The sequence below is a fragment of the Liolophura sinensis genome, chromosome 1 (assembly GCF_032854445.1).
Source record: "Liolophura sinensis isolate JHLJ2023 chromosome 1, CUHK_Ljap_v2, whole genome shotgun sequence".
In the NCBI taxonomy this organism is placed as follows: Eukaryota; Metazoa; Mollusca; class Polyplacophora; order Chitonida; family Chitonidae; genus Liolophura; species Liolophura sinensis.
The window spans coordinates 14,777,011-14,795,080 of NC_088295.1; the positions used below are offsets into that span (position 1 = coordinate 14,777,011).

The 18,070-nt window shown below is 37.7% G+C and overlaps 1 protein-coding gene across 2 annotated transcripts in view; it reads left to right on the plus strand.

The window, feature by feature from the left end:
- The first annotated feature begins 2,888 nt into the window (after positions 1-2,888).
- Positions 2,889-18,070, plus strand: part of LOC135481912 (protein phosphatase 3 catalytic subunit alpha-like) — a 28,663-nt gene continuing 13,481 nt past the window's right edge. Inside the window, exons 1-5 of one of the 2 annotated variants that reach the window (XM_064761690.1) lie at positions 2,889-3,139; positions 7,556-7,756; positions 9,678-9,802; positions 12,602-12,713; positions 15,904-16,049. In XM_064761690.1, coding sequence (XP_064617760.1) covers positions 3,091-3,139; positions 7,556-7,756; positions 9,678-9,802; positions 12,602-12,713; positions 15,904-16,049 — 633 coding nt within the window. In that variant the 5' untranslated portion in view covers positions 2,889-3,090. The remainder of the gene's footprint in view (positions 3,140-7,555; positions 7,757-9,677; positions 9,803-12,601; positions 12,714-15,903; positions 16,050-18,070) is intronic. The other variant, XM_064761691.1, reaches the window with a different exon arrangement.

An 18,070-nucleotide genomic window follows, 5' to 3' on the forward strand; every position in this document is an offset into this window, starting at 1 on the left:
CGGGCTAATATGAAGAGGATTCTTGGTTCAGTCTCTGGATGGCTCCGTTGCTGCTTTGAAGGAGGTTTGTCAGGTATAATGTACCGGAAATATTACTGAGTACATACGCCTGTCCCCTTTTAAAGTAAAAGGAAGTTAAAATATGAAGTAAATGAAGCATCAGACCGTCAACTGAAAACTATTCGTAATAATACTTTCATTTATATTTTTTAAATTTTCAAAAATTATTAACGGCATTGAAATGTTTGAAATCTATGGCAGGTTTTATTGGCCATATACTGACGGTGCCGAGGAGCTCTGACGTCACATCACCTTTTTCCCCCCTTATGCTCACGAGTGGAAAAATATTTGAGAACGTTATTTCAGCAATCTTTTACTCATGGGTAAAAATAGCTATTCTAATTAACATTCATTGTCGTGTTTCGAGTTGGAAAACTTCCTGTCGCGTCAGAGTTCCTGAACAGTGGTAGTATATGGTCCATAAAAAACACCTTCGAGTTCAAACGTTTGAATGCTTTTAACTCTCATCAAAAAATCTAAATAAAACGAAAATACTAAAATAAATGTAAGTATTTTAATGCATAGTTTTAAGTGATCTATTTCGTGATCCCTACTTCTATTTTAGGGCTCTTTTCCTTCAAACTCCGACTAAATGAATAAATAGGGCACTGGAATAGACGATACAAATATTATCACCAGTTGTTTGCCACTTGTAAATGTGCATGCATAATATGTGGCATATTTTAGCATGCAGAACTTGAAAATATATACACTATTCTGTTTCTGACGAAAAGGATTTCCATTATTAAAGAGCTTTTATGTTTATTTTGAGGAACGAAGTGACTTGGAAGAATAAACATCAAAAAACGTAAAAGTATAACATCCGGGAGCGTTTTGCTGCAAAATTTCGATTTGTGTTTTTCAACAAAACGTTTTCGAATTGTTGTATTGTCCGAGCAAAAAGGAACAGGCTTCCAGGTTGCCTCCAGCTTGGATGCCTATAAAATAAAACCAACAGACAAAGGTATTATATTTCTTTTTCAAATAGACGGCGCGAGATTTTTAATCCGTTTTACATGGATACGTTTTAGATAGAGGCATGATTTTACGGCATAACGCCACTTCGCGAGTATACTAATTGCAATCAATTATATATTTATTAGGCCTGCAAGCTAAAGTGTATTGAAGTTTGTTCTTCTAGGGCACTTAGCTTGGAACCCATCGTATGGATTTTGAGCAAAACTTCTAAACATCTTCTCATGCAAGAACCAATCCTGAAATTGTACATGCATGTAGAGGTACTATATAGTTACATAAAGATCGAATAAGGCATTAGAATCCGCTAAAAACTTAAAGTGCTACTTCAGTCCCAAGTGAAGATAGGTGAAAACAGTGAAATGATATGAAGTATACCCTAGGTGACAGAGCTAACGCCACCGTTCAGAAAGATTTACGATGAGTAACACTATTTACCTCAATAACTGAAGAGCCCTCAAAAACAAAATCTTCGGCAGTTTCCGAAAAATTTTCCTGATCTGACGTGATAATATTCTTTATATGACGATGAATCGAATAGATGTGACGTCAAGTTAGGCAGTTGTGCTGGAATGACGTCATACGCGTTTAAAAGTACGACGTCATTTGTTGCCATACGTCAGGATGGGTGATGCCAAGTGTTTTTACATCACGTTACATCAGGCAAAATTTGAAATGACACAAAAGGTTTCCGTGTCTTTCTCCAAAACTTACAACAATGATTTTAATACATTGCAATTTTTTGTACAATTTAGGAAAGCAATTATGACGATCCTTATCATTTAACCTTGCATTTAGGACATATAGGTCTTCATGCACACTGTAGTAGCTCGTTTAGAGCTTGTCACTGGCAGAATATATATATATATTATTATTATTATTATTATTATTATTTTATTTTATTGTTTCCCCGATAAGTACTTTGCCTATTTGATGACGTTTGTGATCCTCGTTGGCTATTGGTTTCCATGGAATAACTGCTTTAAATGTAGTCCAATTTTTTATTAAAAAAAATTGTGTTCGGCGGTGTATTGTTATCAAAATGCTCTACTAAGCAACAAAATCTTCCGCTTTCCTGAGATACTTTATATTTTTGCAAATATAGGCCAAATATAGGTAACATCGCGTGGTGCATATTAACAAAAATGTTTCAAGCGGGACTTGAAAAGTGGATTTTGAATGTTGCTATAGACCTATAGCTATATTATTTAAGCACTCATGCACTGAGATGAGTAGGCTAAACCGAGAGAGTAAACACGGTAAGATTGAATATCATAAATATTGTTCGAGTGCGAGGTCGAAGGTAATCCACGGGACGCAAAGCGCCGAGTGGGTTCTTAAAGGTGACCACTGAAGTCTAGAGGTATCCATGTGAGAAATATTAGACCTAGGCCTATCTCGCTTTTTGAGAAAAAATCATTAGGCCTACATTACCTGTATATTTTCCTTTATATAAGTAATAAATGTATATACTTCAGCATCACCACATCGGACTTAAAGTAAGTTGTGCCGTAATTAATACTGTAGGCCTGATAAGCAGACAACGGTCAGTGCATTTGCTTTTTGCTACTCGCTTTATAGTCGTAAGCTTTAGTGGTTTTGGCCCGGCGTAGAACTTCTGCAATACATCTGCAGGATCGGGTACCGGTAACATGATACCTCCCTTAGAGGCTGCAATGCCGCGACTGGGTGTAGGCCTACGATCGAGGAGGTGAATATCTTTGCAGTCGGAAGAGTCAAATTGTCTGAACTTGCAGCTTGCCATTATAACAGGATTTAAATATCTTGGCAAATAGCTGACGAAATTTTGTTTGCGGTGGTATCTGCAAGGTGCCGAGAGTATGTTTATCGATTAGTTTCGCCTGATACTTCTCTCCGGGCGTTGGCAAGGTTGCGCAAATTACTGCGCAGAGAATACAGACATATGCAAATAAGATGTTGTTTACGCCATCTTGAATTCGGTTGTCTGTATAGAAGCCTATCTGGGAAATATCTAAACGTCTGGACACCATCGAGGGCTAACAGACAACCCATATTGTACAAGAAAGCCTTGAAATGGCTAATACCGATGGTAAGCTGTCGACTACGGAAAGGGTCGTCAAAAGTAAGTACACTATAGCGGCCTGATATGCTGGGAAGTTCGCTCCGCCATATTGCCTGTCGGCATTGCCGATGAGATTAGTTGTTAAGTTGTACTTGCTGATAAGTGTACCTACACCCATAGTCATTTATATTAAGGCACCTTAGTGTCAAGTATGTTGTATTGTCTTCCAGTTTTGGACTAAATAATCAGCCTTAGCCTCCCTGTGTGTCTGCTTGCATTAAAAATGTACATGCCCAACACAACTGTCAAAATCGAGCCGTGGTAACGGCGGGAGGTTGACATCTCACCGACTGCATGGTTGGCTGCAACTGCTTGCAAGTAACCGCTTGCTGTGGAGCTGATCGCTTGCTACCTTTCTCTGGGCTCTTAATCTTGAGAAACGTGTGTTTTTTTTTTCTTTTTTATTTTGTATTCCACACTTTTATTAGTTTGAGCAATGTTAGATGGCAACCTTAAAGGCGCCTTAGCTTTCAGTTTTAGCCCCTGCCGACTGATGGGGCTCTGTTGTCCATGGGAAATTCCACAGACCTGACAGTACATGGATAGTGACAGTCTGAACTGTGTGTAGTCTTGGATCTCATCCATTTGTGTTGTATTTGCACTAAATTTATGAACGGAGTAATCAAAATTTGATTGAAAACAGTACACACTGTTTTCTTTCAAGGCTGGAGTTATTTAACCAAGTTTTAACCAAGGTAACGCTGACGATGTTTGTTCATTTGCATAAGTCTGGATTGTGAATAAACACAGTGCACTGTCAACACCATGATGTTTTGCTGGTCTGATTGAAGGCAAAGACTCTTCCATATGAAAATCCCTTAATTTTTCAGACAATCAGCCCTCCTCTCCCCCCAGTCATTCATTAGCATCTAAACCACAAAAAGCCTGGTAGTCCAATTCCTTAACTCTTTAGCTAGACACAGTTACTTTCAATTCATGGAACTGCCGCGTTATCTTTCTGTACACCTAAGCATCAGGATCATCCCTAACCCGAACAACGGGTCTGTGGATTTTTGTTTGTTTACCAACACCCTGTCTGCAAACAGCCATATTGTTCATGATAGTCGTTCCAACTCAAGTAAAAAGTGGACATTTTTGATCCAAATTAAATGCTTCACTTAAGTATTTGGACAAATATTGCTTCTCAGACATTGAAGTCCATGCTGGCTGCCTTATTCTTTCTGAGCTTGAGCAGAAAGGCTTTGGTTGACCTGTTGGGTTTGGAAAATTGTTTTCCGTGTAAGGAACCAAAGAAGTTCAAATCACCTGACTACCATGTGCACTGCAATATATCTGCAAACATAAACTTGTTTGAACTTGTATGGCGTAGGCTGTGGGAAGCATTTGTGTACATAGAAAACGACGGCTTGGACTGGATTTATGAAGCTCAGTGTTGCACTACTAGCATACTGCTATAGTATGCTAACCAAGACCAAAATGTTCCTTCTTGCTTTAAGTAGATCCCCAGTGCTGGGAGTGCCAAACTGCACATAGATGGTTTAATGAATCGATTCCAATAATTGAAAAAGATGTTCATGCCCAACACAACTGTCAAAATCAAGCCATGGTAACCGAGGGAGGTTGACATCTCAGCAGATTGCATTATTATGATAATTCAAGAAGGACGTCGGCGAGAGGCACAGATTGAATCTTAGTAGTCCATATTAGAGGGACTTTTGATTATAAACTTCAGAAATGACAATGAATCCATTGATTGCTGCGAAAAGAAATGTGGCATAGTCCTGAATGCCAACTTGCTGGAACTTGGTTTGAGCTTTTGGCATCCAAAATGATGTCCAGAACTGTTTTTATGTCACATCACTGATGAGAGCATTACTAGCAGACATCGGTGAAAATGTCATACTTTTCTTTTATGACAAAAGGTAAAAAAGGAATTCTGTACCATGCATAGATTTAGCCAGAATTTAAAATCAGGCCATCTTATTTCCAATTTTCTCCTATTTCCGCTATTTCTCCCATGTTAATTTTGTCAGATGGTGTCTCAAAGACGATGAGACGCCTCCCTGGTTAAACCTATGGTACCATGTGATGTGAAAGAAATGTTAGGCCACTATTTTCAATTACGTATAACTTTTTATGAAGCGTTTTTCCGAAACCCATGTTATAGTTAAATATTTTACGTCAAAAAAAATTTATTTGGAGTACATGTGCATGAAGGATGAAGTTTCTGAAGGAAAGGCTGACAATCACGTGATACGGTAGAACTGTTGTTTTTTTTTACCTTTGGCAAATGTGAAAAGTCCACTATTCAAGCATATGCCTTCCGAGAAAAGACAGCCTGTTTACGACTTGAATAAAATGACTTCATGTCTGCCAACCAAGAAACCTCACATGAACACCGTCCTAAAACATGGCCTGTTGTATTTGTTTACCACAAGCTCCTGTTTTTTTGTAGTCTTTTTTTGAACAATCGCTTCAGTGGCCTAATGGTGAGAGTGCCCGCCGCAAACTTGGAAGTTCCAGGGTCAAAACCGGGCCAAGTCACATCAGACTTTAAAGTGGTACATTTTGCTGCTTTGTTTGGTGCTCAGCACGGAGAGGTTAGAGCCAGGAAATGGGACTGGTTGGCTCAGTGCCAGTATAATGTGACTGGGTGGGGTGTCATGTCTGTTGTCTTTGGCATGATGCTTCAATGGCGGCATGGACTTGCCCTGCCAGAAGACACAATATATGTACACACACTTAATAACTCTTCCTCGTCGTGTGGCTGAAAAATTCTTGAGTACAACAAATAAACCCCCACTTCACTTTCTACATGTCAGTACTCACAATGAATGCAAGCAAGTTGCATCTTATCAGACACCACTATATGCTCATTATTGCAAGAGTTTATCAGATTTTTTTTTTTTTTTTTTTAAAAGAAGTGTTACGTATTGTTTGACAAATTTTATGGCGATGTTTCTGATTGCAAGTTCGGTTAGGGCTGGCTTTAGAATACAGGTGCTTGGACTTCCTGGATCAAAAGAAGTGAAGACTGATGAACAAAGCTTGTTACCACATTTAACTCTATCTTTAGCTGCAAACTTTGCTAGAGAGGAGACCTGTATTCTGATTACTAAAACTTTCTTCTTGTTTCTTACTGCAAAATATTGTCTGCCTCTGAGCTCAAATTTGTCATAATTCATTATAACAATAACCTCAAAATATCTGGAGAAAAAATACTCCATGGCACACACTAAGTGCAGTTTCTTTACAAGGAGAAAACTGTTTTAAATTCTCCGGCTTTGTCCTTCTGTGAGCGATATTTTGGTTATAAGTTAAATGTTGACTTGGTTGTTTACAGCGAAACTTCTTTCAGCTTTGTTTTACTTCACTGTCATAACAAATTAGGTCAGTGGAGAGGCAGTAAGTCAGTCCATCCGTCCTTCCAATCTCTAAACATGTCAACCAGTCAACATTGCTCATATTTGTATATCCTATTAATAGAATCTTTTTGGGTAATGAACAAGGCACCCAGTATCTTAGGTGAATGGTGGGTAGTTTTCGTTTGTTTTTTAAATTGTACATGCAATGGAATTATTCAGCTGATGAAAGGTGTAAGACATTATATTAACTCATTCGCTCTCGGGAGCGGCTTCAGCCGCAGCCAAGCCATACCCTTTGGTCCTTGCGAGCGGCTCAAGCCGCACATTTGACGGTACTTCACTTCCCCGCGAGCGGCTTGAGCTGCATAAAACACTGTCTCTGACTGGTCTATTTTTGCAGGGAAATTGGGATTTTTTGGGAGCTAAACCAATCAAAGACTGCCTTATTAGACCCTATGGATGGCACACGAACCGTGTTTGTAGATTTTCATTGGCTGCAAGCGATAAAAAAGCGCGAAAAAATGTGGAGAAGATTCGACGACTTTCGTTGAGGCGTTTGCCGAGATGGCGGACTCCAGTACTGCCGACGATTTCGAGGTCTTTATGAATAAAGACATTTGAGAGGATTTCGATTCGGATATTTCGGTTTCAGATGCTAGCAGTGACATAGAAGAGTATTCTGACAAAGAGGAATTAACTTTAGGTCAACTGCACTCCAGAATTAACGAGAGACGCGAACCTGAACTATCGGAAACTGTACCGGTAACAACAACAACGCGAACTATGGAAATGCAATTTTACTCAAATTGAGTGATACATTATTCTAATAAAGTGATTAATTTTATGTTTACACGTTTCACAGAGCAAAAATACCAAACTGCCACCAAATAGCTGATGGTAGAATTATCCAAAAATCATAAAACAAAAACTTCGAATTTTTTGGTGCAAATTGTATTTCTGCTTTGGCCTGCTGGAGACCAAGCGGTGATCAGGGTTGCAGTAGCGAAGGCTGTATGACGTTGTGGTAGTAAATGAGTTAAGACTTACTATGTGCATACATGTGATATTTATTTTATATTTCTGATTTCAGGTGTGCCCTTTCCGCCGAGTCATAGGCTTACTATGAGTGAAGTGTTTGATGGTAAAGGGAAACCAAGACCAGACGTTTTGAAGCAACATTTCATCTTAGAGGGGCGTGTAACTGAAGATGTAGCTTTGCGCCTCATCAATGAGGGTGCAGCTCTGCTGAGGCAGGAGAAGACAATGATAGACATAGAGGCACCAGTTACAGGTGAGGCATGAAGGTTTTAGCCCATGATAAACATGACTGCAAATAACTGGCTGGTCTCAAAAAATTTTCACTACCTTATAAATCCTGAGCAGTTAGTCAGTATGCCATACCAGCAAAATGAATGAACTTTTGTTCTCATCCAGTAGCTAATTTTAATAAATTTGAACCTTAAGTCTATAAATGTCATGGTCTATCAAATATTCAGGTAAATGTCTGTAAAAGTACTTCATATATTGAACTCAAGTTGGGGTACATTTAAGGCAAAATAACATGAGGGGAATATTACATCGACATTCCCCATGCATATTGATTATCTCAAATGAATCCATCTTAATTTTGTGTTTGACTCCTTGTTAAAGTTAAGCGTTAAATTAGTGTGTCTATCTGTTCTCTATGCCCAACTGTTAAACAGAGAAGAATAATACTGAGACCTTATTGTTTTAGGATTAGTATTTTAGTCTTATCGTGGTAAATAGGAATTGCTTATTCTATGGGAACGTGTGTCCGTTGGTTAGATTTGCTTATATTTGGAAAACTACCCATAAGAGAATCCTGGAACTCGAAGGTTACATTTGGTCATTCCGTTAGACATCTCAGTCTGGACTTAAGGTTTGCATACATTGAATTTCATTGCTTTCTGTGCACTAACCTCTCTAAAACCTTGTGTACTGGCTTCACGTTAAGGTTGAAAACCAGTCTGATCCACCCATAAGCTTTGCATATTTAATGATTTTTTTAATATTCTGATGGGTTGTTGATTATTATGAAATACACGCTTCAAATATTGTCTAATTGTCTGATCATATTTTGAGTGTAAGTTTATTTTTGGCCCCTCAGATCATGTCCGAAAACTAGACAGATCTGTGCATAGGTCTTGAATTTTCAGTGGTTTTTTTGATAGTCATTGCTGGTTAATTTCCGTGTGATCACTGCTTCAAATGTTGTCTTATTTTGGTGAGATTGTGTGAAGGTTCATTTTGTGTTGTTATGATGTCATCAAATACCATCTGAAACCCTGCATAAAGTTGTAACAATTGATTTTGGTTGATTGTTGGTTTATGTGCAGTAACTGGTAAAGTTATTGTCTGATTTTCCTACGTTCAAAAACCAGCTTGGTTCGTATATAAAGTTCTGCATGGTTAACATAGGGTATAAGTTCTCTGGAATTAGTTTTTTATGGCTCTTTCTTGAAAAGAGTAAGGGCTTATATTTTGAAAAGGAAATGTATAATATCAGGGCTTGAAATAAGTTGCAAACAATCGTTCAGGGTACAGGGAGGTTACACGATGACAAATTTCTGAGAAAGATTTTTCATTCGCTGAAGACAAAATGACAAAATTGATTAACTGAAGTTAAAAGGCATCCATTGCTTTCGCCATTGTGGCGAAGGGACGCCAATTTGATTTCGCCACACAGAAATTATATTCGCTAAAACTAATGTGGTGAATCAATGGCTAGCGGAAGCCTAGCGACTAAGAAGATAATCCGAGACTTATAATGAAATCGGGCTGTTTATTGCTGAGAAGGGCTGGATTAGGCCCTGCAGTGTAATAAGTTTATTTATGTTTTTTTTTTTTTTTAACTCATTGATATCTTGTGATAAGTGTATCACCTTCAGTGCTTTGTAGATTATGCTTAAATATATTTTATTTCTTTTGGCCGCTTCGGTGGACTAATGGTTAGAATTTTCACCTAGAGGATGGGAGATGTGGAATCAATCCCAGGTTAGGTCATACCAAAATTTGGTTTGGTGTATGTATGATGTGACTGGGTGGGGTGTCATGTCATGGCATGATACTTCAGTCATGTCAGTGACGGTGACAGCACTAGCCCTGCCACAAGGAGGCAGTATATATACACCTACCTTATGACACCTCCTCGTCATACGACATTAATTCATTCATTCGTTTCTTCCTTGCAGTGTGTGGAGATATACATGGTCAGTTTTATGATCTTATGAAGTTATTTGAAGTTGGTGGTCCCCCAGCCACAACACGCTACCTCTTTTTAGGAGACTATGTAGACAGAGGATATTTTAGCATAGAGGTAAGTGGGTTATTGTATTTGTTATCTTTATATTTTGTTCATATTTTTTCTCCTCAGTTTGTTTTACTCAAATACTGTATTTTCCCCTGAAATTCAACCATAAAAGTGCCTTTTTAGGGGCTGTATATGTCATGAAATGTTAATTTTGGTGCTGAAACCTGCATTTATCCAAACAAACCTCACAATCTCTTTCTGAGATCAACTGAACTCTCAGAATCGTGCAATATGAGTAACTTTGTTATGCATAAAATTTTATGTGGAGTACAGTAGTTTTACATGCTAAGGCATTCTGTCTTAAAATCAATTTATTTGTTAAATTTAGGGCTTGCAAAATTGCTACCTTCAATTGAAAATGCTATTCCTGAATCCATCTGAGTCATGGTTTGTTGCTGCCCTGTTGTGTAAGAGTAGGGTATGTACTGGTCAGCACATCCACTGTCACTTGAATGTCCTTGGCCATTCTTGTTGCCACTTATAGATTGGAAATGTGCACAAAAATGGGGACCTGATCAGCAAACGCACACTTAACGATCATAAGACAAGCGTGAGCGTAAGAGTTTATGGTTATGTTTAGTTTTCTGTACCTTCAGAGATCTTATGATTCTGAGATTATATATGATTTTTTTTTGTGTTCAAAGATTAAAGGGTTTACTTTAAGTCATTTTCTGTGTGTGTAATACCAGGGTAAGTTTTTATGCTGAGATCGAGTACATGTAGTCTCACAGATTTCAATACATCTTAATGATAATGATGAACATGCCTTGGAGATGTAGACCTCTTAAGAAGGACATATGGTACTCTCGACTTTCCGTGTGCACGGTACCGCAGAACACGTCTTTTTTTAAATTACTCGACACTTATTTTTAGGTCACCAGTAATACACCTGGAAAGTAAAGTTGATCTAGTGAAAGGGGGTGGAGAAAAGACATACATGTGCAGATGTGCATACAGAGTTACATAGGATTATACTAGTAGATGTACATGTAAATTGCCCAAAATTTACGTCTAGTCTTATTCTAGAATAAGATTCTAACATTCCACAAGAGGAATAAAGTTAATACATTTATTTGTTTTGCATTAACCTGTGTGGGGTTTGTTTCAATAACTGACTAACTTGACTGTTTTATACCGTACTTTTCATTCATTGTGCTTTGATAGCATGAGTTGTATTATTTTATCGTGACCTGCCTGATGTGACAGGTAAACTTTTGTTTTGCTTGCCTAAACATTTCTTGGCACGTACAAACTTGTTAACCACTGAAATGTTGTTAATATAGGCTAAATCCTAATGTACAAGAATTGGTTATTTTGTGCTTTAATTATGAGCAGTGTATAGTGTAAATCTGAAGTGTTTCTGTGCATATGTTGCTTTGTGTTCTCATGATATTTTTTATTCCATTGCATTACCTTCTCTCTTCAAGAAATCATATGTACATGTATATGTCAGGAACTGGGCCCTCGATGATACTTTAACATTTTAGGCTTTACTGATGGTCTGTGGGGAATTGAAAGTAGACATTTGGGAGCAATATAAGGATAATTTGGACTGAGAAGGTGATGAACATGGTTCGCTGCGGAGATTTACTTTTGGTTTTGACAGAACTGTCTGCTTTATATCTTGCATGTACACTAGCTTTCAGGAACTTAGGCCTACACGCAAATCTTTTTGACTTCCATCTTTATAAAATGTAATGGGTTTGGTGAATGCATTTTGAGGATGTAGACATCTTAAGAAATAGAGATATGAATCCATTTTTTTGTTTTTGTGTTTTGTTTTTTTTCTGTAGTTCTGAGGAGTGAGTATTTTACGGATCAATGTCAAGAACAATATATATATATATATATATATATATATATATATATATATATATATATATACAATGATGTGTATATATATATATATATACACACACACACATGTACACTTACATATACATCATAAATTAAGTGTTTTTGTATTGGCTTGATATTGTTTTCGTATTGAAAACGATATTGGCTTTGGGTCACCATATTGACCCTAGGAGGGATTCGAAAACCCTTGATTAATACTATTTTCATCTACTGTTATGACTATTGAATAATGACTATTGTGTGATCTGATGACTAACTGATCACTACATTTGTGCCATAACAATGTCCTCATCTGCAACCGGCTTCAAATACGACTGAACAGCATTCATTATGTTCTTAAGTTTAAGTATTCGGTCTGTTAATCCTGGCATGAATAACATGTACACCACATTCGCCATTCTACTGCTATAAATGGCTGGTGTGAAATATTACCTTCACAACAAATCTCATTGGTTAATGTCATGCATGTTACTTGCGTTGCATCTCCAATGCAGCATCATGTCAGCTCGGCCATACAACTTTCAGTTCAGTAAATGACTTTCAACTTGACGATTTAACTCACCCATGGATCCATGCTTATGCCTAAGCTCTTGGTGCTCTGTGAAAGAATTGCTAGACACATCCTTTCAGTATTGGGCCGTCACCATAAAACCTCAAAACAAATAACAAAATAAATAAGTCTTCAGTATTGCGCAATATTGTTTGAGCTCAAGTCATCACAAAGGTGACGCATGAATGACTTTGCTCTAATAAATCCATTTCCATGTTTCACAATGTTTCTAAATGAATTCCAATACATTTCACACTTTAAAGTCTCCTTGGATGACCTGAGTTATTGTTACGGTCATCATGATGAAGAACTGGAAATATCAAGCATTTTGACCCCTATGTATATGAATTTAATTAATGGGCTGTTTGTAATAAGTCTTTGTTTCTTTTTTATTGCAGTGTGTTTTGTACTTATGGGCATTGAAAATCCTTTATCCCAACACATTTTTCCTGTTGCGGGGCAACCATGAATGTAGGCATCTCACAGAGTATTTCACATTTAAACAAGAATGTAAGTATATGCTAAAGGTACATCCTAATCCTAAAGATATTAGGATTAATATCCTAATCTTTTACAGTGAAAGAAGTTCCTCTGCCTTTGAAATTTGTTGTCATTTGTAAACTTAAAAACTTTGAAATGGGAAGATTTTGATGCATCAAGACAGCAATCAGCAGTTGTCTGCTGCCTTGTTACATGTATGGTTCAAGTCAAGGTTACCCAGGTTTATCAAGCAGAACTGATCAATGCCTTTAACTCATGTTGGTTTCCGGCAGCTCGCCTATCATTGGAAGTTGCTCTAGACCGTGTAGACCATGATCAGGGAGAAGGTAAGGGACACTGACACACATGTAACTTCTTGTTCTGAGGAAGGATGAGATATTTGGTTTCTTGACAGAAGTACAGTGTGCTTGGTAGCGATTCTGTATGTTTTATATGTTATATAAGTGCAGTCTTCTGTTACCACAGCAACTTAATTTGCGTTTGTGGCCTGGGTCTGTAATAAGAGTCCTGGCCATGTTGCCTCCAGGTACATGCAGCAGCCTTGTCAGGCTATTCTGTTAAGCGAATGGGAAATTGATTTTTCGTCGGCTGGAAGTGAAAAGCAAGCCAGCACCTTGCAGAAGCTGTGAGCTGGTTGGCATTGCTGTCCGCAGTATCTCGCATCCCTCATCCCAGGCTCAGTTGTGAAGGTTCTTAGACCCTCAGCCATCCAGTGGAACCAGCTTATGAAAAGAGAGATGCTATCTATAGTTCTTTTGTGGTCGAATTTCTCTCAATTATGATTTTGACTATTAGCAAGGTTACGCTGCCTGTAGGTACAGCAATATTAATAAGCACTGTTCTCGGATCTGCGTGTAAGGATTTTAAATGTGTCCTCAACAGGGCAATCTTGTGTACTGTAGTGAAATATGAATAATTTTGGTGACCAAAATATCTTAGTAGACCCAGTTAACACAGAGAATCCAAAACCATGTGCAAATGTCTTTGTGACTTGGTTTCTCGAATCAGTGATATTCATTGATCTAGTGTTTTAGAGTGTGTTGAGTTTAATTGGGTTCATGTGGTGCTGAGTGCCAGTTCATGGCATCGATAGATACATAAAACAGAGGTCATGCAAAATAGCATTACCGCCTGTGAATGAGAATAGGGCATCTGTAAATCATCATATAACTCAAAAAAATTTTGTGGTGCATCGATTTAAATTCTGCCTATTTTGACTGAAGTTAGCATCTGAAGCTTTGTTGTTGTGATACAAATTATGATGCATTTAGTTTGACATACTGTAGCTTGATTAATATGATGCAAAGTCAGTGTTGATGACCTCTGTGGTCAAGTGGTTAGAGTGCTAGGACAGCACATTGGATCAATACATCTCGCTGATGTCTTCGATAGGCGATCCTAGACCATCTCTTGTCATACATGGGAAGGTCTGCCAGCAATATTAAATTACTGGAGTATAATAACTCTTTAATCTGGTCAAGTAGCAAAGAATATCATGCATATACACAGTACATCCGTGTACAACCTATACAGTGTTGAAAGATAACAAATCATCTTGATCATGATCGGTAACATATACGATATTATTTTCAATAATAATTTGTCCGGCCAGATTGTCTGAAAAAATCATGGGTTTGTTCAAATATAGTTTCCCTACAAAAGCAAGTGCCATATTGTAATGCATTGCATATTCTGGTACACAGATGTTATGCTGAATTGTCATGCTGAATGACTATTCAGGCCTTTTAAGGCCTTTTAGGCGCACCAAAGAGCATCTCTTATGGCCCCTCTGTATTGAAAGAAAATATGTTTCTCTCAGATTTGTCTCTTATCCTAGGGAAATTACATCACTGTTCAGGTATTCATTCGAAGGCACGTGTAACTACAAAGCAATGTTTGTTAACTGTGTGCAGTAGTCATTCTTGTTTAAAGCAAGGAAATGGCAGTGTTCATTTGCTGGTTGATTGTAACCTATAACAACGTGTGAAGCTGATAACGCTGCACAAGTTAGTGAGAATCTGTTAAGTAAGGCACGTTTATAACAGCAAGTGTAGAACAAATGCATGGAACTAAGCCATCTACATGCATGAATAATTGACCATTGACTAGAGTTTTGATTACAAGTACATAGTGAGAAAAATGGATTATCATGAGTAGAAAATCAATATATGTCCTATGTCAGGCTGCAGTGGGATGAGACGGGGACCGTGTGCATGGTCCAGGTTGGCTTGTACTGAAATTCTGATCAGTGGAGCCCTGATCAGAGGGTGCTTGTGGCCTGCCAGTAACTGTCTCGCGTAAGTCATGTCAGCCAGCCAGCTCAGGAGGCTGAGGTGAAATATGTGCACAAACTTGCTCACCCAGCTGAACAAGATTTACATGTACATGAATGCTTTTACAATTGCACTAGTGTGGAAAAAAATAACAATGTGTTCTGTGCATACAGAAAAGTTTCATTTGTAAAATATTAGTTTTGGAATTGTATAAAACCTCTTCAACATAAAGTGACTCTCATTAAATGTAAAATTATGGAAACATGACTTGAAGTAGTTGCTAGAATTCCTTGGTTAAGTGTTTTAAATCGTCTGGGTTTGAAAGAAATCTATGATAGGGCATTTTAATGTCAGACTGGTTCATATGACATAAATAAGATGACATGTAGAAAACAGGTTTCCTGTCCTCCAACTGACTTTATGCACATGTATGTATACATGCATATGCTCATTATGTTGAGAAACTTGTTACATACATGTATAAGGATGTCTGGCTTGTGAATGTAGTGTTTCATAGAGTATCATGATTGAGGAGAAAAGCTGGGTTTTGTGTACACAAACGCAGGGTTTTTTCTGGTCTTGCAGTTTAGAAGACAAGAATTACCAATAGCAAATCAGGCCACATTCCAAGTAATCCTGTGGAAGGTTGGCTTATGCTCTTAAGTTTTGTTGTTTTTTTTTTCTCTTTTTTCTTTTCTTATTCCCATTTCCGTGCCCTTTCATCCTTGTGTATGAAATTTAAATTGTGTACCAATTTGAAGTTGTGAATAGATTTATCATTATGTATCTCATTACTTACTTTTACCAGCAGTGGCTAGAAATTAACAACATATTCTATTCACAAAAGGGGTTTTGACTGTGATTGATGTTACATGTCCAGGAGCAACATATTGATAGAGAGCTTTTTGTGGGATTTTGTTTTGCAGGTAAAATTAAATACACAGAAAGAGTGTATGATGCTTGTATGGACGCATTTGACTGTCTGCCCCTAGCAGCTTTAATGAATCAACAGTTCTTGTGTGTTCATGGAGGGCTTTCACCAGAAATCCACACGTTAGAAGATATAAGAAAGGTAAGTGTTAGATAAGGTCACTTATACTTACTTCCTCTCTGTTATTGAGATGTATTGTGTGCGTTCTCTCACTCGTCTGGTGTTGGGTGTGCATGATACCTCCAGAATAACTTGAACTTAAGGAAATTAAGTTTGAGTCTTAATTTAGTGCACATTTAATATGGACTAGCTGTCAGAGCCTGTATGATGATATGCAACTTATTCATTCTTCATTCCTTCTGTGTATCCATGACTTGATTTGACAGAATATTGATGGATTGAAACTTGAATGTTATTGTTTTCATACAGTATTTATTGAAATCTATGTCACCCAAGTCCTTTGCTCTATTTTCTATATATTTGTCTGGTTTCATTTATTAATAATAACTTGCAAGCACGGAGAGCGGCGCCGATAATGTCTCTGTTTTGGTAATAGTTTCACATGCTGTCCACAGAAATTCTGTATAAAAGTAGGGAAATTTTGGTATGAGACTTACTTACCAAGTGTTCAGGAATGTGCAACATGTTAATTGATATGTAACTGTCTATTTCTTTCTGATAATTTTAATGGATGATTTAGTCTTGCTTGTCTGTCTTTTTCATCATCTCCAGAATGATTCAACAAATTTTAACCAAATCTGTACCTTTTTACCAGTTTGGTTTCAAGCTTACCAACATTCTTTCAATATTAGAATGTGTTTGTTTGTGTTAATTCATTTTCAGTGGTTTTATTGCATAAATTAAGACTTTTTGAGCACATACATATTTGGCTCTGCTGCCTCTTTCTCTCTTTTCGTGATGTTTGTTCGTTGCCATTCTTTACTGCCATGCATCATTTGACAAGTAGAACATTTGAAGTTGATCACGCTGCCATGATATAGTGATTCAAGTGTCTGACTAACAAGTAAATAGAGCTGGGCTCAGTCCAATCTGATTGATGGCCATGACCCCAAATTACCTTCAGCCGAGTAGGAAGGGCGATAAAATAATTCAACCTAGTTTGACGTTTTGACTGTCAAACACCCCATAACACTGCTCAGGAAAGTGGAAAATTTAATCAAGATGAAAGGTTGCTGCTGGGGAACCTGGAGCACCCAGTACCACTGACGGTCCTTTGCATCAAGATTCAGCCAGTGGGGTATCATTTGTCCCACTTGCGCAAATTCAACAGGAGTATGGAAAAGTGAATAAAGTAAATCAATTGAACTGACATTCTGATTGTCGTCCCAATAACTGATATTCAATTACGTCATTGTACCCTCGCTTGGATTTTGGATAATATCCCAGTCACAAGCGTTGCGAAATTTATCTTGTGGGCAGGTGATCCTTTGTGTTCCGACAAGGATCATGTTACAAGATACACAACAGATACTGTAAAGTACTTACTATTCACTGGAATCTATTTTCCCAGATTTTCTCCAAGAATATGTTTGTGGGAATTAATTTTCGCGTATTTAATAGAATACTGAAAAAAAAGATCTTAAAATTTTCCAAGATATAATATGGCGGAAATTATTCAAGCACGTCAAACAGGAAACATCATGGGTGGCTTTAATCCTCCTTTGTTTCCTGCAGTGACTCTAATACTTGTGATCTGGATCAGAGATTAAAATAATGGATGATGGATTATCACCACGTAAGAAGATTACTTTTGCTCCTACTGTGATCAGTACTCAAACAGGTGTCATTTCTTTTTGAACCATTGATGAGTACTTTTAAACACCTGCAGAGTGGCCTGACACCTTTCAAGCAGTTCAGTGCAAAACATATGAATTCACCATTATTGGTGCCAGTCACTCATTCTTTATCAAGCAACACAGTGAGTTTTGCGTTGTTTACAGCTTTAATCGTCCTCCATAGCAGGTCAGAAACTGCAAATGTTGTAGCTGTCAAACGGCGATTGTGTTGTACACACTTCACAGTTTGTTAGAAGCTCACTCATTGAACCACAGGAGAGAGACAGCCAATGGGATAGCGTGTATTAGGGCAATATTCATTAAAAGCACGTGCTGGTATCTACTTTCCTTTCACTTCACCGACAT